We start from the raw sequence: 19,555 nt of genomic DNA, 5'->3' as shown, positions 1-19,555 counted from the left end.
CCAAGCGTCTAGACTTAGTCGCTTGAACGCTTAGACTTGAAGTTCGGCCCGTTACTACTACGATCAAGCGTAAGTCCAATGCGGCTATGGCCCCCCTCCAGGCCTAACCGTACCCTAGCGGTCAAAGCTTTTGTCCATGACAATCGAATTTGTGGTTTATAGCCATGCCCGACCTCCTGCCGTCGTTTTTTCACCGTTCGAAGACATCCAAATACCGCTCAGCACGTCCCAACGCTCTCCAGAATGCAGCCCACCAATGACTTCGTGTCCACATACTCAGCGGATGCGCGTACAGAAGCGACCGAAATCCAGGACGAGGCTGGATACCCCGCAGCCAATGATTTCGATGATCGCCTGTGGGGCACCCTTGAGCCCCGTAGCCCGTTGCTGGACTGCGTGGCTCTGTACAAGGCCCAGCCCGTCATCTCCATTGGTAGAACTTCTGAAGGGAACGCGGTAGTTCTACCTCATATTACAATCGGTGCGTATCATGCTCAGTTTATCGCTGTTCTTGACATTATTTTGCTGACATTGGATGATGTAGGAAATCCTCATTGCGTACTACAGTGGGACGAGCGGTGCAATGGCAAGTCTCACGTCACAGTGAAGGACCTTTCGGGTAACGGAACTTGGGTAAATATTATTTCCAAAACAATGCTGGGTGTATGCTAAATCGTTTAATAGATTAACGGCAACGATATCAGGAAGGGTCAAACAGCAATCTTGAGAGATGGCGATGAGATCACGTTTGGACAATACAAGGCTAACCGCAGCTCGTCGCTGGAGGATTTCCGTATGCTTGTCCATATTACTTAATCGTATTGGGGTTTAACGCATCTTCATAGGCTTCATCTATCGCCATAAAGCCTCCGCGCTGCACCGTAGCGTTGTAGAGGAGTTTTACCAGTTCGGTGATCAGCTTGGACAGGGTGCATTCGGCACCGTTATTCGCAGCCTTTCACGTACGACGAACCAGTGGTATGCCATCAAGGTCCTCCATGACAAGACGCTCGACCACGCCGACTCTATCTCTTCATTCCTCACAAGAGAGATCTTCGCTCTCGGGAAGCTTCAGCACAAGAACATCTGCCAGCTCGAAGAGGTGTTCTTCGAGAATTCACGGATTAGTACGTAACTGGCTCGATTTTCTGCCTAATGAGTCGCTGATATGCGATTAGGTCTCGTCCTCGAACTCGTAGATGGCGGGGATTTGCTCAATTTTATAGAAGCTCGTGTTCGTTTGAGTACGTTGTATACCTCCATGTTCTACCTGATGATTAACGCTTTTACAGAGAACCATCTGGCTAGCTATATAACATCCCAGCTGGTCGATACTTTATCAGTAAGTCAAGCCATCTTTTTTGTTTTGTTTTAGTGCGTCTAACCATGACCGCCATATCAGTTCGTTCATAGTCAAGGCATCGTGCACCGCGATCTGAAGCCCGAAAACATCCTGCTTACTTCTACAAACCCGCCCGTCGTCAAAATCGCTGACTTTGGTCTCGCCAAGGCTATTAGTCACGCGTCAGGTCTCAAGGTTAGCTACTCTTGCTTTTTCATGCAAATGGCTAACAGCCCCCATAGACGTTTTGCGGTACGGAGGCTTACCTTGCGCCAGAGATTGCCAAACGAAAGAACGCCAAAAAATACGATAAACTTGTTGACTCGTGGAGCGTTGGCGTCATCATCTTCCAGATGTTAACCGGTCGATTACCTTTTATTAAAGGGGCGTCGCCCGATGTCCAGCAGCGCGTCGTAGAGCGCACGATTAGATGGCAACTACTCTTGAAGGACGTAAAGGCAACCAAAAATGGTGATTTTTGTGTAAACTCCTTCAGCTATATGATCCTGATGCCTACCTTCTTTGCCTCCCAGCTACGAATTTGATTCGACGCCTTCTCGAGTCTAACCCCGCGAAGCGTATGTCTCTGGCGAGAGCTAAACATCACCCCTGGCTCGCGGGCTACCAGCATGGCCGTGCCGCTCTAGACCCCGACGCGCTATCCATCAAGGCCGAATGCGAGACGTCAGCTATTCCCAAGGAGTGCGACTGGGACGCCGTCTTCGCTTTGGTTGAGGAGTAGACACGGATTTGGACGCACTGCGAAGAGGACACGGTTCGCATGAGGCGAAATTTCCGAGTCACCTTGTAAATTTCTTTCGAGAATCGTCTTTTTTTTGGTTCACGACAGTCATGCACTCACGAAATAGTACACAAACACGTTAGATTATGAGTTACGGAAGCGTACGCCCGCATAGGCTGGCGTGCAGTTCGGGTATTTTCGGGTTAGTACGTAGGTACGACCCGTATCTTGCTCGGGAATTTTCGGAATTGTACGTAGGTACATACGAATAAGGAAAGTGATGTCCACCTTGTGATTCGTGCGCGTGGAGTTCCCTTGAATTTGCGCCGCCTTCTTCTCCCGTGCCTGCGCTCGTCGCTATCCTTACTCATGCAAACCTCGTCTTGGAAAGTCATACAATAGGCTAAAGCTGCTCTCAAAGCTCCGCAGCAGCGGCCAGTCCAAGCTTGTCCACCAAGGGGTACGTATCTACGTTCGTACGTACAACATACATCTAGTCTAATTTGACCATCCTCAGACGAGTTCCGGCCCGATGACCATGCACGCCTTCGGTGTCATCCGACGAAGGGAGTTCATGTGCGAACGAATAAGGTGCCGGAGGGTTTTTGACGTTGTGCGTACGTACACGGCTACAGCCACTCAGTTACGATGACCACCTCTAGAAGGATCTAGCTATATTGCATGTCGTACGGAACGTTCCCAAAGGAAGGCAAAGGAAGGTCAGACCTAGTCCACCTCATCGAGTGAGTTGGTTTGAGTTCTGTCAGGTTCACGCAGACTAATCGTCTCGGCTTCTGAGCGCGCGTCAAAGATCTGGAACCCAGATGGTAAGTTCTTGCTGGTATTTCATGTGCGCTCGATTCACTGACGATTACATGGGGTATTAGCCACATTATCCACCGGCAAGCTCATATCATCCTCTGAGCAGTAGCTCAACGTCCATGTGTCGTTCGCTACCACCAGGACATGGGTTTCCGCTCCCTTGACGAGGCACGAGGTCCTTCCCTTCGCCTCGTTTGGTATTAACCAGCAACAGTTAAGTCGATATTCGCTGACTGGGCTTTGACCTCAATGTCAACTTCATTATACTCATACATCCGTGATTCTCGCCCTTAACTAGAACTAGCCATGCTTCATGCTGCTATTCGGCGGTCGGCATCCACGACATGGCCTACTCGCACATCGGAGGCCCAACTTTATACCCATGGCTCATGCAGAGCGCTTCCGTAGGGAGGTCATGTTTCCTCAGGTTTTACTTTACGCACTGTGGCATTACTGGTTATTTTACGTTCCCGTTGTATGTCGACCTCATGGAAATAGACATGAACATGTATAGTATCCGGAACAATTTTCGGACGTGGGAAAGTCTTCCTTTCCGAACCCTGGAAAACGGCCCGAAATGAAGGCTTTTCCGGTGGATTGTCTGGCCCAGAAAAGGCAGCTGCCACGTGTGTTTTTCCACAATCCGGAAATATCCCGGGATATATTACCATTTATAGAGTATACCTCTTGGTCGAAAACGCAACGGAAAATGCTAAATTTCCGTCCGATTTCCTCGGAGCGGAAAAACGTGAGAACATTATTTCTTTCCAGTCCATTTTCCGTGTTATTTTCGGAGCTGGGTTTTTGGTGTTTGCCCGAGGTGAAAGGGGCTACAGTCTCAAGATCTCAACAACCAGATGTTCATGTACATGCTTGGTCACCGCCGAATCGAAGCGGCGGAGCACGAAGTGTGCATGAACGTGGTTATACCGCAGTTTGCTACCCCACGGTCGTTCATACACGTTGCGTGCACCCAGGTGCAGCCCAAGCACCTCGCTCTGTCCAAGCAAATATGATACTTGTGTTCGCATCGCCGCACATACAGTGGTGTACGAAATCTATATCTGTCGTTGCGCATAACATTATACCGGGTCGTGACAAGGCACGAGGGTGACGTCGTCAAGCCAATCTTTTCCCGTACCACACCGTCTCCTCTATTGTGCCCCACCACTAGTTCGACGGCCCACCACTAGTTCGACGGCCCACCACTACTTCGACGGTCACATTTGTCACACTTGATCACGGAGTTGGTCACATCTCGGCAGCGCGGCATTAAGGTGAGAGTGACACGCTGAGGCCTCAAACATGGCAACAGGAGGGATCGAACTCCTGAATCGTAAGCAAAATGATGTGTGATGCCGCCAAAACCACTGAGCCACGACCGCTTTGCGGTGGCCATTCACGCGTAGAATATCAATAGCAACATCAGACTTATGCAACTAGGTTAAAACTCAGCTACGGATGTTTTGCGAGGTGTCGAAGGAGTGACAAAACTCGCCGTCACGACCCCTATTCGACAACACAGAAATGCATCGATTTTCACCGGGTTTTCGAGAAAATGATATGACAGCAGTATGATAATGACGTATTGCTAATAAAAATGGGAGGTGGAAAGGGAGGAATGGTCAAAAACGGGGGGTGACGAACTAGTGGTGGACCGTCGAACTAGTGGTGGGGCACAGTACCCTACATCATCCTTTAGATCGCAAAGCCATGATACTGCCCCGCCTGCACAGACGAGCGCATCTGCGGCGAGTCGTACGCAGGCGGCGGACGCACGAGGCTCGAAGTCGTACTGCTCGTCCCAAAATTCGCGAACGTCTATTGTTATCAATCGTCCAAGCAAAGAACCGTCAGCCCGTAAAACCAAAGGAGCAGGAAAGAACACAAAAAACAGAGCGTTACTCACGTTCACATACTGATAGCTCCCCGGCCGAACCGTCTCCCCATCAAACGTGTCCTTCTTCGGCGACGACGACGACCCCGCCGCGGCAGCGAACGGGAAGGGCGATGCGCTGCGCGATGCGATGGGCGGCAGCTGCGGCGCGGGGGATATGGCGCGGAGGTAGTCCTGCGAGGGCGCGGTGGGCGGGAGGGACCAGCGGGAGGACTGGTCCGCGCGCATGTGCGCGAAAAGGAAGAGGAAGAAGACCACAGTGCCGACTGATGGTGTGAATGCAGTGGGAGTGGGAGCAGAGGGGCGTGATGCATGATGAGTCTTGGATTTCAAGGCGATGTGGTGCAAATGAGTGAAGAACTCACGGATGCCCAGGAGAATGGCGATTCCTACTCCGGTGTGGTCGTTGATCCAATCGCACACGTTCTCCCCATTACTGCGATGCTCTCCGTCAGCTTTTCATCAGGTCACAAACCATGACGATAACGCACATCTCAGCAGAACAGTGCAGGTCCGCCCGCACAACAGGAAGCATAGACAGCGCAAGCGCTCCAACAGCGAACAAAGTGAGACCTGTGAAACGCGCACAAGATCAGCTCCAGCTGTGCAGACAAAGAGCAGCAATAAACACGCACTCATAACGAATATATAGATCTGAGAAAAAGAGGGCCTGAGCGTCGAAGCAAGCTGAAGTATCCGACTCTCGAATCGTGACTTGACTTGACTATCAGATCGAGACTTGTCGCCGAATCACCAGGACCGGACCAGGGATAAAGATAAAAGAACAAGCACAAAAGAACGACGAAAATGCACAACGAAAACGAACGAAAACAAAGGGAGCCAAGCCCAGGCGAAAACAAAAGGAAGAAGGGGCGAGGGGGACGACCGCACAGCAGTAGTGGAGAGAAACCGAGCAGAGCGAGCGCCGGCCCATCATAACGCATACGGGGTTTGGGCGTGTTTGGCGGGACCTGTGCGCGCCTACCCATGTATCATCTCGACGGACAGGGACTAGCGACTCCGGTAGTGTGGTTGACAGAACAGGGACGGAACGAGGCAGCGCTCTGAGTCTGGGACTTTGGTTTGATAGCACCCGAGGCGCCATCCATCATCACAGGTTGGTTTCCGGGTGGGAGCCACGGGGAGGTTAATAGGCTTACCCACTGTAACTGTATCGGTGGATGCGACTGTCTTGGATGATGCAGAGTTGATGGTGATGCTAGTAGCACTATCACTAGACTTTGTGCGCCCTAACAATCATCGGATGAGACGGATTAGCCGCATACTTGACGCAGAACTGGAGGTGGCGAAAAGGCGGAGGCGACGAGGCGGTCCAAAGCGTGTCCATGACACCCAAGAGAATGGGCGCTAAAACACAGCCACGAGGCAAGCGCCGTTGCACAGGACTACAAAGTGCACAAGCAGTGTAGATAAGAAACAGAGAAGATACCAACGCCATCAAAGCACAGTAAACGCGTACAACAGAGAATCCAGCATATCGCAAGCCAATCCTACATTCGCATATCCCTTCGAGGTATCTCCAGCCCTTTACTTCGACCTCCCAACGATCTTGTCCAAGAACACAGTAAACACCTCCGGCCTGAGCACCGCGCCCTGCCCCTGCGCGCCCTCCGGCACAGGCACCGTCGCCACCACCTTCCTAATCTCGCCCACAATCCTCTCCTCATACTCCCTATACAACCTCGGCAACTCAATCTCCCCATACAGCCTCTTCACCTCCCTCTCATGCTTCGCCTCCTCCTCGTGGTCCTGCAGATTCTTGCGCCCATAATGCTCGTCCAGCACCTTCCGCTGCGCGGGCGACACAACGCCCAGCGCGGTGTTCACGCACCACGAGCACTTGTTGTCCACAATGTCCGTCCCGCGCTTCCCGATCTGCGCCTCGGTCCCGTGGAAGTCGAGGAAGTCGTCCTGCACCTGGAAGTACTCGCCGATGTCGATCAGGATCTTCAGCGCGGTCTCGTACGGCGCAAAGGGCGCGCCCGCGGCGGTGTATGTGTCCGGCACGCCGGTCATACGCATCGCGAGCGCGACGGGGAGGTAGAACGAGTAGTACGCGGTCTTGTAGCGCACGATGAACTTGTACCTGGACGCGATCGCAGGAAGGTCAGCTGCGATCGTGCGTATGCGCAGAACAACACACGCACTTGTCCATATTGAACCGGCTGAGATCGACATTATCCTCAGGCGCCGTGATCAGATCCACGAGCTGCCCCATCTCCGTCTGGAACGTCGTCTCCTGGAAGAGCTCCAGGATATCGACATAGTACGGCTCCGCGCGGAAGTGCTTCTTGAGTAGGTGGTAGATGGCGCCCTCGAGCATGAACGAGTCGTTGATCGCGATATTGCCGACCTTGGCGATCGCGCTGTTCGGGCCGAGGTCTTTGCGGTACCAGCACGGCTGCCCGCGGCGCGTCGTGCTGTCGTCCATCATGTCGTCCGAGACGAGGAAGAACGCTTGGAGCTGCATCCATGAGAGATCGCGTGTTGGTCACCGTGTGCATGGTGGATTAGGGGCGCCAAATGTTGAGAAATGGAGAGATCGGAGAGGACGAGAAACGCACGAGCTCGATCATCCACCCCAGCAGCGCAGCCTTGAAGTACTCGTCGTCGGTGAGCGCACGCCCGAGAATCACCTCCGCGCTGTCGGGCACCGACATGCCGCGGTTAAGCTTGCCGCCGGGCACATTGTACTCGAGGTTCTGTGCATCAAGGTCAGCTGCGTCGCTTATCACAGTCCATTGTCAAAGCCTCAAAGCGAAGATGAAAGATGACACAGCGATGCAAAATGAACAGAGAAGTGGATACAGGATACAGGGGAAAGGGAAGGGAGAAAGAAAGACGCACAGCGCGATACCACTCCACCGCCTCGTCCGGCATATGGTTCGCCGTCATATGCGCAATAAGCTCGTCCCGCATCGTCTCGAACACGCGCTGGAACCGCGCGCGCCGCGCCTTCTTCTTGTCGCCAGCTGCGAGAGCAACGTCTGCCTTGTTCGTCGGCTGCATCTTCTTCTTCTTCTTCTTCTTCTTGGAGGGTCTTTAGATAGTGTTGGTATCGGTGTTCTACACGAAAGCAGGAGATCAGGTGAGTTTAGAACCGTGCACACCCCCGAAGGAGAACGACGGGCAACAGAAGGGACGCACCTAGAGAGCAAGCGACCTGGAGTGCCCAAAGCCAAGGAGCAACGCGTTATAAGAGCGCCGCGTGCTTTTGTCCATGGGCCGATAATCAACAAATCCACATCAGGAGATACCGGGAACGCGACAAACTCCTCGGTCTTATTTGCACCCTTCATTCTCGTCTCACTGTGCTTTTGTCTCCCCGATTGGTCCACCAGCTCGTCGTCCGATATACACCTCCAGCTACCTCGTTCGACAAACGCCACCTTCCAGTCACACCATTCCTCGTCGCCCCATGTCAAAACCCAGACAGCAAGCTTGATCACGCACTTCAAATGATGAGACAACAATAGCACTGAGTGGTGATGCATTCGTCGCAATACGTAACACGTAACACAACGATCTTCGTAACTTATAAGTAAAAAAGAAACAGCTGGTAAAAGCCTACTAGATCTATAAGAAGCACTAACAAGGGGAGACAGACTAGGTACGTAAAAGTGTATGCGTGAGGTTACTGTAGTATATATGATTGGCTTTATGAGTGGTTTGATAATGCAGCGAGAAAGCAAAAACTGATGGCGTGCGGAGGTGTAATGCATGTGAGGGGGAAGCGTCAATGGAGTCACCGGCAACATAACCCAATCCGAGAACAGACAGAGGAGACATCACGGCAGCCTAGGAGGCAAAGCAGCTTAGAAGCCGCCCATACCACCCATACCACCCATGCCTCCCATACCGGGCATGCCGCCAGCGGGCTTGTCCTCCTCGGGCGCATCGACGACGCACGCCTCGCTCGTGGTCAACAAGCTCGCAACACCCGAGGCATCAACGAGCGCGGTGCGCACGACCTTGAGCGGGTCCACGATACCCTCCTTGATCATGTCGACGTACTGCCCAGTAGCAGCGTTGTAGCCCATCTGGAAGTCGGCAGGACTGCCATACTTGGCCAGGAGCGTGCCAACAATCACGCTCGACTCCTCGCCGGCGTTGTTGAGGATCGTGCGTGCGGGCTGTGTCAACGCGCGGCGGATGATGTTGACACCGAGCTCCTGGTCAAAGTTGGCGGTGGGGATAACAGCTGCGTCCGCGTTGGGGGAGACGCTGCCGCCCGCGGTGCTCGACGGGTTGTTCGTCGTCACGGCGAGGGAGGCCTTCAGGAGAGCGATACCACCACCGGGGAGGATACCCTCCTCGACGGCAGCACGGGTAGCGTTAAGGGCGTCGTCATAGCGGTCCTTCTTCTCGCCGACCTCAACTTCGGATGAGCCACCGACCTTGATGACGGCAACACCACCGCTGAGCTTGGCAAGACGCTCAGAAAGCTTGGACTTGTCGTAGTCCGAAGTGGAGGCGTCGTTGAGGACAGCACGGATCTGTTCGCAGCGGGCCTGGATGGCATCCTTGGAGCCCTCGCCGTTGAGGAAGATGGTGTCGTCCTTGGTGATGGTAACGGACCCAGTGCTGCCGAGGAGGTCGGGCGTGGCACGCTCGAGCTTGATGTCGAGCTCGTCGGTGAAGACGGTACCACCAGTGAGGATAGCGACGTCACCGAGGATGGACTTGCGGTTGTCACCGAACCCGGGAGCCTTGACAGCGGCGACTTGGAGCTGACCGCGGAGCTTGTTGAGGATGCACGCAGCAAGAGCCTCGCCGTCGATGTCCTCGGCAATGATGAGGAGAGGGCGACGAGCCTGGGCAGCAGCCTCAAGCGAGGGGAGGATATCCTGGAGGAGCGAAATCTTCTTCTCGCTGAGGAGAACGAGGGGCTTCTCGAACTCGACCTTCTGCGACTTGACGTCGGTGATGAAGTAGGGCGAGATGTAGCCACGGTCGAAGCGCATGCCCTCAGTGATCTCGATCTCGTCCTCGATGGTCTTGCCCTCCTTGACGGTGATGACGCCCTCCTTGCCGACCTTCTCCATGGCCTGCGCAATGAGGTTCCCGACGTGGGTGTCGCCGTTCGCCGAGATGGTCGCGACCTGGGCGATCTCCGCCGTCGTGGTGATCGTCTTGGTCTTGGACGCAAGGAAGTCAACGACGCGGTCGACGGTGGCCTGCGAGCCACGGCGGAGGTCCATGGGGTTGCAGCCGGCAGCGACGTTCTTGACACCCTCCGAGTAGATGGCGCGAGCGAGGACGGTCGCCGTGGTGGTACCGTCACCGGCAGTCTCGTTCGTCTTCTGCGCGACGTCCTGGACGAGCCTTTACGGGTACGCATGGGTAAGCGTGCGAGGAAAATTTTGACCTTGGGAAAACACGTACCTGGCACCGAGGTTCTCAAACTTGTCCTTGAGCGTTATTGACTTGGCGACTGAGACACCATCTGAGGATGGTGAGGTCAGCTCGGCGGACGGGCGCAGGAATGCGGGGCATACATACCCTTGGTAATCTTGGGACCGCCGAAAGACTGCTCAATGATGACATTACGACCTGCATATAGCGTTAGTCGACGTTCGCATATATACAAGACAGACGCTTACCCTTGGGACCGAGGGTCACGCTGACAGCATTAGCAAGGATGTCGACACCCTTGAGGATGCTCGCCCGGCCCTCGTTGGAGAACTTAATCTCCTTATGAGCGCCGCGCACAAGCGTAAGCGTAGGCTTGTTAGCCTTCGCAATAGCGCGGCGGAGGGACTGGGAGCTCGAAGCAGAGACAGAGTGCATTGCGCTTTTGATGACGAAAGGGAGAAGGGGACGAGGGAAGACGAAGAAAAACAGACGAGAAAGAGGAGGTGAAGAACGTCGGAGGAAGAAACGCGTCAGAAAAACTTTGCCGGATGCCGTAGAATTTGTAACGCGCATGGGGGTCACGTCACGCGGTGTAACGCGGCCCGGCCCTGGTCACGCGTCGCGCGTAACGCGGCGCTGCTTGTTCTCGACCGTGTTCCGGACCTTTCTAGCAGCGGCCATTCGACGTGGCCCTGTCCGCGCATGTTCTCAGCGTGTCCCTCGCTTTGTTATCGCCGCACCTCACACTCCTCGGAGGTCCTGTGCTGGAATGGCCCTCTGATGGACTCCTCTATGAACCGGGCTATATGGCTAGGCAACCTCAAGGCGACCATATCCATCACTCACCCACGCACTTCTCCAACATTGGAAATGAAAGTAGGTGTCACCGCTGCGTACGGCGGTCGAAGTTTCTCGAAGAGCCTTTGAAGCGAGCAGCTCTCATAGAAATACGATGGTACCCATGTCATTGTCCTTACATCGAAAATGCCTCTGGTCGTTCAAGACGGGATCGTGGGCGTCGACTCAGATTTTTACTCATGCTCTCGAAGTAAACACTGTTCTTCACACCGGAATCCACGTCCACTTAAGGGTCAAGAATCAATGCATTTTATAAAAAGTGCTCTACGCCAGTAAGCATATCATACGCAACTATTCTTACATAGGAAGCAAGCCATATCCATAATCATTCAGATAAAACCACGAAGAGACGTGCACCAAGACCATCCGTCTAACCCAACTATTGGTGAGTTCGTCGAAACACCCCATATGTCTCTTATTCTGAAAGCATGTTAGTCAACGCTCAGTGACACATTAACGATGAACTCACTCGAAGTCCAGGTGAGCTGGCTCGCGCTCCCAGTGAAGTTACCCGTGCCATGCAGGTCCGTCCCGCTGAACGTGCCCAAGATATTCGCGGCCGTGATCCCGGACCCCTGGTTCTCATACACCTTCACTGTCAGCACTCCAGTCGCCGACAGCGTCACCTCCGCCGCGTTCGCCTTCGAGATGAAGTCCGACTCTGTCTTGCCCGAGACAATCGTCAAGTTCCCGCTGACGGTGCGTGTCCCGTTCGAGCCCGTTCCGTTCACCTTTGCAGGGGCCGGTACCGTCTTAGCGAAGCCGGTGACGTCGATAGTGATGGTCGCGTCGGAGTAGCCCGTGATGTTCACCGTCGCCGTGCCAGCCTTCGGACCCACAGGCTTCGGGCCACCCGTCCCTGGTCGCAAAGGTGAGCATGGAATGGTAGAGCGAGCGACAGAGAGAAGGACTCACTGTTCCAGGTGACCGAAGCAGAGCCAGTGAAGCTGCCCGTTCCCTTCAGATCCGTAGCAGAGAACTTGCCAAGGTAGTTGTCCGGCGTGATCCCAGACCCGCTGTTCTGGTAGAACAACACCACAGCGATCCCCTCCGCGCTGACATCGACATCTGCCTTGTTCGTCTTCGACAAAAAGTCGTCCTCGGTCACGCCCTGCTTGAACACCAGGTCGCCCTCGATATCCGGACGCGACCCGACCGAGCCGGTGCCGTCGATGCCTGCGGGGGTCGGCGTGCTGTCCGCGAAGCCGGTGATGGTCACACCGATGGTCGCGGTATAGAAGTTGGTGACAGTCAGAGAGACCTTGGCGGCTTTGACGGTCGATGTGTTGGCATCGAACGCGATCTCCTTAGCGTGCCTGGCGTGTTCGAATCCGATGACGGACTTTTCGAGCGTGTCCTTCGGGAGCGCTTCGAGCTTCTCCTTGGGGATGCCGCTGTGGAAACATTGGGTCAGCATTGATGGTCAGAATTAAGAAATGAAAGGGGGCTACATCAGGCGAGAGATGTTCTAGATGAAGTATATCAGTAAGATAATTCGTGGATGAGAATAGTGAGTGTACCTTGAGTGTGTCGTTGGAGATAGCAGAAGACATGGTTGAAGATGAAAGTGGTGTGGTGTTGAAGATTGCAAGTGAAGAGTGCGAATGTGATTTTCGTTCTGAGCAGCTTTCGATCGGACGAGTGGGCTTTTATGCGTTTTGTGGCACTCTGGCCATAATCTAGGAGCTGAATGCAAGTGTCAACAACGAAGAGGGAACGTTCTCGGACAAGGCATTAATGTCATCCAGAACGCTTTTAGCGCTCCCCTCTATCCTATTGTGAGCTCGCGAAAGCACACCATTACGGTCCGACCATTCGCACTCATCGACGACTGAATCATAGGACTGCTTTCCCTACCTCCAGTTTGCCCTTTGAGCCAGTTCGGAGAACGTTCCGCAATTACAAGGAGTCGGATTTCGCCGCCGCGGAACGTTCCCCCGCCAATAATAGTCGGGTGTGGCGTCCTCCCGGCCGTTCGTTCGTATCATTCACCCTGTCGATCTCGTCAGATGAGGAAAATATCAATAGACAAAGCCTGGTCGGTAGGTACGTCGCTTCATGTTGCGTGCCTGAGAGCACGTTCTGATGAGTCACCAGAGGCACAGCAATGCGCAGATTCTACCGAGCGAGTGCACGAATAAGGCAACGGACCTAGTCAAATGGCACAGCTATTAACGTCCTCACCAATCCAGTATAGACACCTTACTATCTGAGCGAAGCTGACAACATTACTGTCTAGAGGACTGTGGCTATCATGGGGGTAGAGTAGGCTCTCAAACAGCCGTCAAAGGGGAGAAGGGCTAGTTGTGGCCGCGCGGAGTTTGTTTGACCTCAGTCTTTCAGACACCGATTAGAACTCACGCTGTGACGATTAGCCGCCGGTGAAATCTCCGACTCCAAGTCCTCTTGTCGTCCTCTCAGTGGCCGGTCACCCTATCAGATATGGAAGCTGACATGGCGCAGGGACTTATCATAATCGCAGCAAGTATAATCCAATCATACGTCGAGATGAAGAGTACGAAGGATAGACCAGGGGCAAGAAAGAGTTCGTTATCAGGCCGGATGAGAGCAATGCCCGACTTTTCTGTTTGTTCAGGGACATTGTTACACGATATGACTGAGCTCCTTGTTGTCAAAGAACGTTCTCTTACTTGACATAACTTTAACGGTGGGGATACGACAATGTCTCTTTGAATGGACGTGTTGACATTGAATGATTGCCCTAGCTCACGGCGGGGTAGATTGCAGCGTTTAGAACGTTCCGCATGACTAAGCGTCTTACCTTGGAACGTTCTCTCTTCGTCTTTCGTAGGTCTGATTCTAACACAATAGCCACTACCAGGAGATCAAAACGTATAAAAGCGTGCTCATCGCGCTGGCTACCCCTCAGAAGCAAGAACCGCATTCACAGTCTTCACTCGCAATCTTTCAACTCTACAACACTTACTCCCTCAACCATGCCTTCTGCCATCTCCAACGACACGCTCAAGGTATGCTAACATTCCATTCTACGTCCTTTTTTCAACTCACATAAATCCTATAGAACATCTCTCACCTCATGTAGATCCCTTTCGTTCGTTCATTGTCACCATCGATGCTGACCCAATGCTTCCACAGCGGCATCCCCAAGGAGAAGCTCGAGGCACTCCCGAAGGACACCCTCGAAAAGTCCGTCATCGGATTCGAACACGCCAGACACGCAAAGGACGTCGCCTTCAACGCTAACGTCTCCACCCTCAAGGCCGCCAAGGTCGCTCTGACCGTCACCAACTTCTACACCGCGACCATCGGTGTGACCATCACCGACTTCGCCGATAGCGTGCCGACGCCTGCAGGCATCGACGGCACCGGCTCCGTTGGGTCGCGGCCCGACATCGAGGGCGACCTAGTGTTCAAGCAGGGCGTGACCGAGGACGACTTCCTGTCGAAGACGAACAAGGCGGATGTCGATGTCAGCGCGGAGGGGATCGCTGTAGTGTTGTTCTACCAGAACAGCGGGTCTGGGATCACGCCGGACAACTACCTTGGCAAGTTCTCTGCTACGGATCTGAATGGCACGGGCAGCTTCACTGGGTCTGCTTCGGTCACCTGGAACAGTGAGTACTCCTCTCTGTCGCTCGCTCTATCATTCCATGCTCACCTTTGCGACCAGGGACGGGTGGTCCGAAGCCTGTGGGCCCGAAGGCGGGCACTGCGACAGTGAACATCACGAGCTACTCCGACGCGACCATCACCATCTACGTCACCAGCTTCGCGAAGACGGTGCCGGCCCCCGCGAAGGTGAACGGAACGGGCTCGAACGGGACACGCACCGTCAGCGGGAACCTGACGATCGTGTCGGGCAAGACGGAATCGGACTTCATCTCGAATGCGAATGCGGCGGAGGTGACGCTGCTGTCGAGCGGGGAGTTGACTGTGAAGGTGTATGAGAACCAGGGCTCTGGGATCACAGCCGCGAATATCTTGGGCACGTTCAGCGGGACGGACCTGCATGGCACGGGTAACTTCACTGGGAGCGCGAGCCAACTTACCTGGACTTCGAGTGAGTGACCTCCTTGAGTTGTCGCTGACAGTTAGCTAATGTGTCTCCAGACTAGCTGATGATTATTAGCTGCCCCTTACAAACTCCGGCCGTTCTGGTGACTAGAAGGAGAGGTCTGGACAATAATATTGCGGGCGCATGTTGGGGTCAGTGGTTATGGGTAGCTTCCGATGTAAAAAAATGTCGTAAATGTAAAATCTCGGGCGATTCGCTAGTACTGAAAGATCGTAAGGCGCGAAGTCTATGCTTGCCTGATCGCGAGTTGGAAGAGCGCCTGCTGTCCGGCAAATATACGGCCTTAGGTTATCAATCAGCACTTCATCACCCATCTGAGTAATGTGCAAACCCCGATTTCTTACGAGGACTTGCCGTCTCGTGTCCATCTAAAACATCTATCCTCGTAACACCAGTGGCGGCCATGTCCTCACAAAACAAGCTCCGCGTCCTCTGCCTCCCCTTCCCCAACTTCGACACCCTCGACCTCAACGGCCCGATCGAGGTGCTCGGCAGCTCTGGATACCCTGGTGGCAAATTCCCGTTCAGCATTACTATCGCCGCTGCAGACGAGCTTACGCGCGCAGGCGAGGGCTACGCGCTGCAGCGGAACATCTCACACGCCGATGCGCTCGCCACGATCAACTCGTTCGCCGTCCTGCTCGTGCCCGGCGCGGGTACCGAGCACATCATGCCGTATCTCAAGGAGGGGGAAACGCACTTTGATGGACTGCTGGGTATCGCGGAGGCGTTCTGCAGGCTCGGGCCGATGGAGGACGGGACGGAGAGGGTGATGCTGAGTGTATGCACTGGCTCGTTGAAGCTTGCGTATCGGGGGCTATTCGACGGGCTCAAGGTCACGACGCATTTCAGTGCATATAGTTTGCTGGAGGGGATTGTCGCGGGGTACAAGGGGAGGAATCCGGGGACGGCGAAGGGCGCGACGGTTGTGGGACCTGTGGAGGGCAAAGAACGGAGAGTGAGATGGGTGGATGCTGGGAGGAACGCGCATGGTGTGAGGGTGATCAGCGCGGGCGGGGTGAGCTGTGGGATTGATGCGGCGCTGTTCATCGCAAGTGAGCGGTATGGGCGGGATACGGCATTGAAGATAGCAGAGATTATGGAATATGCGTGGAGGGAGAATGTATAAACCCACTGGCTTATCGCTTCCTGCTCAATTGGTACACGTCCCTCATCTTCCTGCTACTGTCATTTCTGCATACCCAGCGAGCATCCTTCACAAATAGTTCATAGCACTTCAGCCTGAGGCACTAATAATTGTGTATTGAAGCTTCTTGATGGTGGACGGTAGTGGACAGTCGAGGACGGCGGTCATCAAGGTCGTATGTACAAAGCAACAGATCTCAAATGCAATGTCTCGGCCGCATTGTATATCGGATATGGTGTAACGGCTAACATTGCCGCCTCTCACGCGGCAGCTCGGGGTTCGACTCCCCGTATCCGAATCCATTTTAATTTTCGTAATGAAGTGTGTGTTTGTTTTGTTCAACCTGTGCCACGAACGCGTATGAGCCATCGGCTTCTCATCCTCATACCGTGGCAGCTGCTGGGCCACGAGTCGCACGACGCGTCTCGTCTCAGCGCAATCCTTCAACCATGTATAGTCCATCGCGGACACTGTGTACTAGGCGCTCGTGCCTGCATACATGGTCGTCTCAATTCTTATGGCCAGCATTGTTCCATCCATCTCCGTTCGTCCACCACCTCCGACAGGCCCTCTTACCTGGCTGTTTCAGAGCTTGCGCTCATGTCACTGGAAATGGTCAACCAGGATGCAGGGCATGACGAGGAGAAAGCGACACCGAAGGTGTCTTCTCATACCGAGCCCCAACTGGTAGCAAAGATACGGCTGTGAGCGAGATCTGATCTGGCTTGATTCTCTTCCTTGCTCACAGTCCACTTCGCTGCTCTTTGCAAGTTTTCGCACAAGAGCTAGCTGCGCCTCGCAGAGCGTACTTCAAGGTTGTCCTCCGGGCGCTTGTGCTCACCCTTCTGCTCATGTGGATATGCTTGCCTATGTATGTTCCTCTTAGTTTCTAGATTTATTTGTCAACGAACTCACCGAACCGCACTTCCTTTCTCTATTTCCCACTTCTCGTTCGTTCCTTTAGCTATTGGGGCGCGCTTGCTTATCCCACTCAACGAACCAAGAACCTCGCAGTGTGGTTTGTCGACCGGGATGACTCACAGCTTGGGCGTTCGCTCTGGACAGCGGTATCCGGTCCAAACAATACGGGGCTTCCGCTCGGCTGGCAGCGTCTCTCTGAGGGTGATGCGGTTCTGTCTGGGGAAGAAGGCAACGCGGTGGTGACGGGTGCAGTGTTAAATAACGAGATATGGGCAGCAGTGGTTGGTGAGTCAGAAGTTTGATGCGCATTCGATGTAGAACATGAACTCACGAGGTCGTACACTCAGTCGCGTCCAATGCGACGAGCCGCCTTGCAGCGGCACGCGAAACGGGAGATAGCACGTTTGACCCGCGTGGGCTTGTAACAATGTATTATGCTCAAGTATGTGTTCACGAGTTCAAAGTCTCACTGCTACCATCCAGTATTGAACGATGGGTCTCCAACAGGCACGGCAAGAGATCGCGATTGGCACGTACCTCCTTCCCTCCCTCACCTCTGCCCTATCCGCCGCGACGGGCGCCTACGCAACAACGTCCGCGCAGGACTACCTTATGCGTGTATACGCGCAGGGCCGACCTAACACAACTGCACTTCAGATGCTCGCGCGGGCCCCACAAACGCTTGTTCCTGGGGTTGCGTTTAGTCAGATCAACCTGCGTCCGCTGACGTGAGTTCTGCGATGCCCTTTCTTCATAGAATCATATCTGATGCTAACGCGGTCGCGCTCAGTGCACCGGTTGCAACCGCCGTAATACTCGTCGGACAAATCTTCCTCGCTATATTCACGTCTATCATCGTACGTTCCCCCCGTTATCTTCTCGATATCCCTCCTCATCTTAGTTTTTCTTCTTCTGGCAGACAATGGCCAACGCGACCGCCCGTGCGCATATCGCCCCGCGTCTCAAGTTCCGCTCCTACACCGTGCTCCGCCTTGTCGTGCCCACGGCCGCATACGTCCCGCTCGCGCTGACCTACTCACTCGTCAGCCTCGCATTTGGACTGCCTTTTGACGCAAAGTGCGTATATGAGCCTCTACATCATTTCTTTCTGAGCTGACTGACACAAACACGGGATAGATATGGGCAAGGCGTCGGTTTCGTGCTGTTCTGGGTCTACGTCTGGCTCGGACTCTGTGCTCTCGGCCTTGCGCTCGAAGCTATGGTCACGGTCCTGACGCCGCGGTTCTTGCCGTTTTTCTTGTTCTTGCTCGTACGTCTTCTGATATGCCTTGGTTCGGCGACGTCTCCTGAACACAATCGATTTTCCCCTTCCAGATCATCGTGAACCTCTCAGCTGCGGCTTTGCCCGACGAGCTCCAGCCGTCACTGTACAAGTACAGTGTCGCCTTTCCGATGTGGTACGTGTCTCCTTGTTTCTCCTTGTTATTCGATTGTCTCTGAGTGTTAGCTGACGGCTCTCTCACGTCGCAGGAATCTGTGCGTATCATATGGTAATGTTCATCTTGCCGATTCACTCACTGATGTGCTTTCTGGAATTTACTTCCAGTTCGTCTGCAATCCGTACGATCTCGTTCAACGCCTTCTCTCAACTCGGTACCAACGCGGGGGTGCTCATCGCGTGGACGATACTCTCAATGTCGACGATCACCGTTTTCTCGTGGCTTTCCCGCCGGCGAGAGGAAGGTCGCGGTCAAGGGAGAGGACAGGTTGTGTCGGCGCCGAGTGTTGTGCGCGGAAATGGGAAGATGGATACGAAAGCGTGACTAGATGCTCTGTGGAGGGTATCTCGTTTATCGTTGGGGTTCTTTGGAGCGTACATATGTACAGTATTAAGGTTGTAGATGTCCATTATCATGATGAAATAGTGTAAGATCTACTCGCGAACAGACCAAACACTTGCTCCAAATCCTTCCCAGTACTAGCGGTTACAGTACAGTGTACTTATTCTCAACTCTACTGCATTTTGGTTGACGTCTGACTGAGCACCGAGCTGTGGCCACTTGACATAAGAATCACAATCAGTGATACGCGCCATGAAATGACGAAAAGGCTGAGAGGAACTGATCTCGAGTTGGGCCTAAAGGTCTGTGGGCTTGACGGAGGAAAAGGGAGGATTCGAACGTGATATTTTTGCTGAGGGAACTCCGATATAATCGGATATGGTGTAACGGCTAACATTGCCGCCTCTCACGCGGCAGCTCGGGGTTCGACTCCCCGTATCCGAAACTTTTTCTGAACTTTTCAAACGTACATTAACCATGCAACGTTCGGGGAATGGTGCCAGCGGAATGCTCGCATTGATGCATAAATTGGACATGTCATTGTCAGAGTTCGACAGCCTTTATAATTACCAAATGTTGGAAAAATTCGAC

General features: G+C 53.8%; 8 protein-coding genes and 2 non-coding genes across 10 annotated transcripts; 6 read left to right on the top strand and 4 right to left on the bottom strand.

Moving 5' to 3' along the window:
* Nucleotides 1-243: 243 nt before the first annotated feature.
* Nucleotides 244-2,084, top strand: CONPUDRAFT_167751 (Pkinase-domain-containing protein; the record flags this gene model as incomplete). The annotated part of the gene is made up of 9 exons (XM_007773831.1): nucleotides 244-481; nucleotides 545-633; nucleotides 685-793; nucleotides 846-1,127; nucleotides 1,179-1,244; nucleotides 1,293-1,342; nucleotides 1,403-1,537; nucleotides 1,585-1,813; nucleotides 1,876-2,084. The coding sequence occupies 9 exons, from the start codon at nucleotides 244-246 to the stop codon at nucleotides 2,082-2,084; spliced, it is 1,407 nt and encodes a 468-aa protein (XP_007772021.1).
* A 2,520-nt stretch (nucleotides 2,085-4,604) lies between these two features.
* Nucleotides 4,605-5,338, bottom strand: CONPUDRAFT_156833 (uncharacterized protein; the record flags this gene model as incomplete). Its single annotated transcript, XM_007773830.1, has 3 exons — nucleotides 4,605-4,727; nucleotides 4,816-5,239; nucleotides 5,295-5,338. 3 exons carry the CDS (start codon nucleotides 5,336-5,338, stop codon nucleotides 4,605-4,607), a joined length of 591 nt encoding a protein of 196 aa, XP_007772020.1.
* A 792-nt stretch (nucleotides 5,339-6,130) lies between these two features.
* Nucleotides 6,131-7,849, bottom strand: CONPUDRAFT_128604 (farnesyl-pyrophosphate synthetase). The gene is made up of 4 exons (XM_007773829.1): nucleotides 7,672-7,849; nucleotides 7,389-7,526; nucleotides 6,972-7,288; nucleotides 6,131-6,910 (listed from the first exon to the last, which is right to left on the bottom strand). Exons 1-4 carry the CDS (start codon nucleotides 7,831-7,833, stop codon nucleotides 6,352-6,354), a joined length of 1,176 nt encoding a protein of 391 aa, XP_007772019.1. The 5' UTR covers nucleotides 7,834-7,849; the 3' UTR covers nucleotides 6,131-6,351.
* Nucleotides 7,850-8,283: 434 nt separating this feature from the next.
* On the bottom strand, nucleotides 8,284-10,695 carry CONPUDRAFT_128599 (chaperonin GroL). The gene is made up of 4 exons (XM_007773828.1): nucleotides 10,428-10,695; nucleotides 10,327-10,377; nucleotides 10,210-10,270; nucleotides 8,284-10,149 (listed from the first exon to the last, which is right to left on the bottom strand). The coding sequence occupies exons 1-4, from the start codon at nucleotides 10,612-10,614 to the stop codon at nucleotides 8,640-8,642; spliced, it is 1,809 nt and encodes a 602-aa protein (XP_007772018.1). The 5' UTR covers nucleotides 10,615-10,695; the 3' UTR covers nucleotides 8,284-8,639.
* Nucleotides 10,696-11,468: 773 nt separating this feature from the next.
* On the bottom strand, nucleotides 11,469-13,052 carry CONPUDRAFT_167748 (uncharacterized protein; the record flags this gene model as incomplete). Its single annotated transcript, XM_007773827.1, has 5 exons — nucleotides 12,895-13,052; nucleotides 12,558-12,723; nucleotides 12,489-12,505; nucleotides 11,953-12,431; nucleotides 11,469-11,896 (listed from the first exon to the last, which is right to left on the bottom strand). Exons 2-5 carry the CDS (start codon nucleotides 12,588-12,590, stop codon nucleotides 11,469-11,471), a joined length of 957 nt encoding a protein of 318 aa, XP_007772017.1. The 5' UTR covers nucleotides 12,591-12,723; nucleotides 12,895-13,052.
* A 247-nt stretch (nucleotides 13,053-13,299) lies between these two features.
* CONPUDRAFT_167747 (uncharacterized protein) lies at nucleotides 13,300-15,148 on the top strand (the record flags this gene model as incomplete). Its single annotated transcript, XM_007773826.1, has 6 exons — nucleotides 13,300-13,705; nucleotides 13,764-14,027; nucleotides 14,081-14,097; nucleotides 14,155-14,633; nucleotides 14,690-15,079; nucleotides 15,135-15,148. Exons 2-6 carry the CDS (start codon nucleotides 13,803-13,805, stop codon nucleotides 15,146-15,148), a joined length of 1,125 nt encoding a protein of 374 aa, XP_007772016.1. The 5' UTR covers nucleotides 13,300-13,705; nucleotides 13,764-13,802.
* A 130-nt stretch (nucleotides 15,149-15,278) lies between these two features.
* On the top strand, nucleotides 15,279-16,390 carry CONPUDRAFT_84058 (DJ-1 PfpI family protein). The gene is made up of 2 exons (XM_007773825.1): nucleotides 15,279-15,376; nucleotides 15,426-16,390. The coding sequence occupies exon 2, from the start codon at nucleotides 15,498-15,500 to the stop codon at nucleotides 16,221-16,223; it is 726 nt and encodes a 241-aa protein (XP_007772015.1). The 5' UTR covers nucleotides 15,279-15,376; nucleotides 15,426-15,497; the 3' UTR covers nucleotides 16,224-16,390.
* Nucleotides 16,391-16,467: 77 nt separating this feature from the next.
* CONPUDRAFT_t97 lies at nucleotides 16,468-16,539 on the top strand. Its single transcript has one exon. It is a non-coding gene; the product is annotated as a tRNA-Glu (tRNA).
* Nucleotides 16,540-16,640: 101 nt separating this feature from the next.
* On the top strand, nucleotides 16,641-18,950 carry CONPUDRAFT_128595 (uncharacterized protein; the record flags this gene model as incomplete). The annotated part of the gene is made up of 10 exons (XM_007773824.1): nucleotides 16,641-16,945; nucleotides 17,013-17,112; nucleotides 17,206-17,447; nucleotides 17,510-17,604; nucleotides 17,670-17,890; nucleotides 17,953-18,019; nucleotides 18,082-18,239; nucleotides 18,300-18,432; nucleotides 18,498-18,580; nucleotides 18,654-18,950. Coding segments are annotated over exons 2-10 (1,314 nt in total), but the record flags the coding sequence as incomplete, so codon positions are not given.
* Nucleotides 18,951-19,336: 386 nt separating this feature from the next.
* CONPUDRAFT_t98 lies at nucleotides 19,337-19,408 on the top strand. The gene has a single exon. It is a non-coding gene; the product is annotated as a tRNA-Glu (tRNA).
* Nucleotides 19,409-19,555: the final 147 nt, after the last annotated feature.

The sequence above is a fragment of the Coniophora puteana genome (genome assembly GCF_000271625.1).
Source record: "Coniophora puteana RWD-64-598 SS2 unplaced genomic scaffold CONPUscaffold_11, whole genome shotgun sequence".
NCBI classification, from domain to species: domain Eukaryota; kingdom Fungi; phylum Basidiomycota; class Agaricomycetes; order Boletales; family Coniophoraceae; genus Coniophora; species Coniophora puteana.
The sequence above is the reverse complement of the archived record's forward strand: the minus strand, read 5'-3'. Positions and strand labels throughout refer to the sequence as shown.

Coding starts and splice junctions, on each gene's coding strand:
- CONPUDRAFT_128599 (XM_007773828.1), bottom strand. CDS start 10,614: ATGCACTCTGTCTCTGCTTCGAGCTCCCAGTCCCTCCGCCGCGCTATT. Junction 10,378..10,427: donor CGTGACCCTCGGTCCCAAGG/GTAAGCGTCTGT, acceptor CGCTATATGCAG/GTCGTAATGTCATCATTGAG. Junction 10,150..10,209: donor TTTGAGAACCTCGGTGCCAG/GTACGTGTTTTC, acceptor GTACCCGTAAAG/GCTCGTCCAGGACGTCGCGC.
- CONPUDRAFT_128604 (XM_007773829.1), bottom strand. CDS start 7,833: ATGCAGCCGACGAACAAGGCAGACGTTGCTCTCGCAGCTGGCGACAAG. Junction 7,289..7,388: donor TGGGGTGGATGATCGAGCTC/GTGCGTTTCTCG, acceptor TCATGGATGCAG/CTCCAAGCGTTCTTCCTCGT. Junction 6,911..6,971: donor AGCCGGTTCAATATGGACAA/GTGCGTGTGTTG, acceptor GATCGCGTCCAG/GTACAAGTTCATCGTGCGCT.
- CONPUDRAFT_84058 (XM_007773825.1), top strand. CDS start 15,498: ATGTCCTCACAAAACAAGCTCCGCGTCCTCTGCCTCCCCTTCCCCAAC.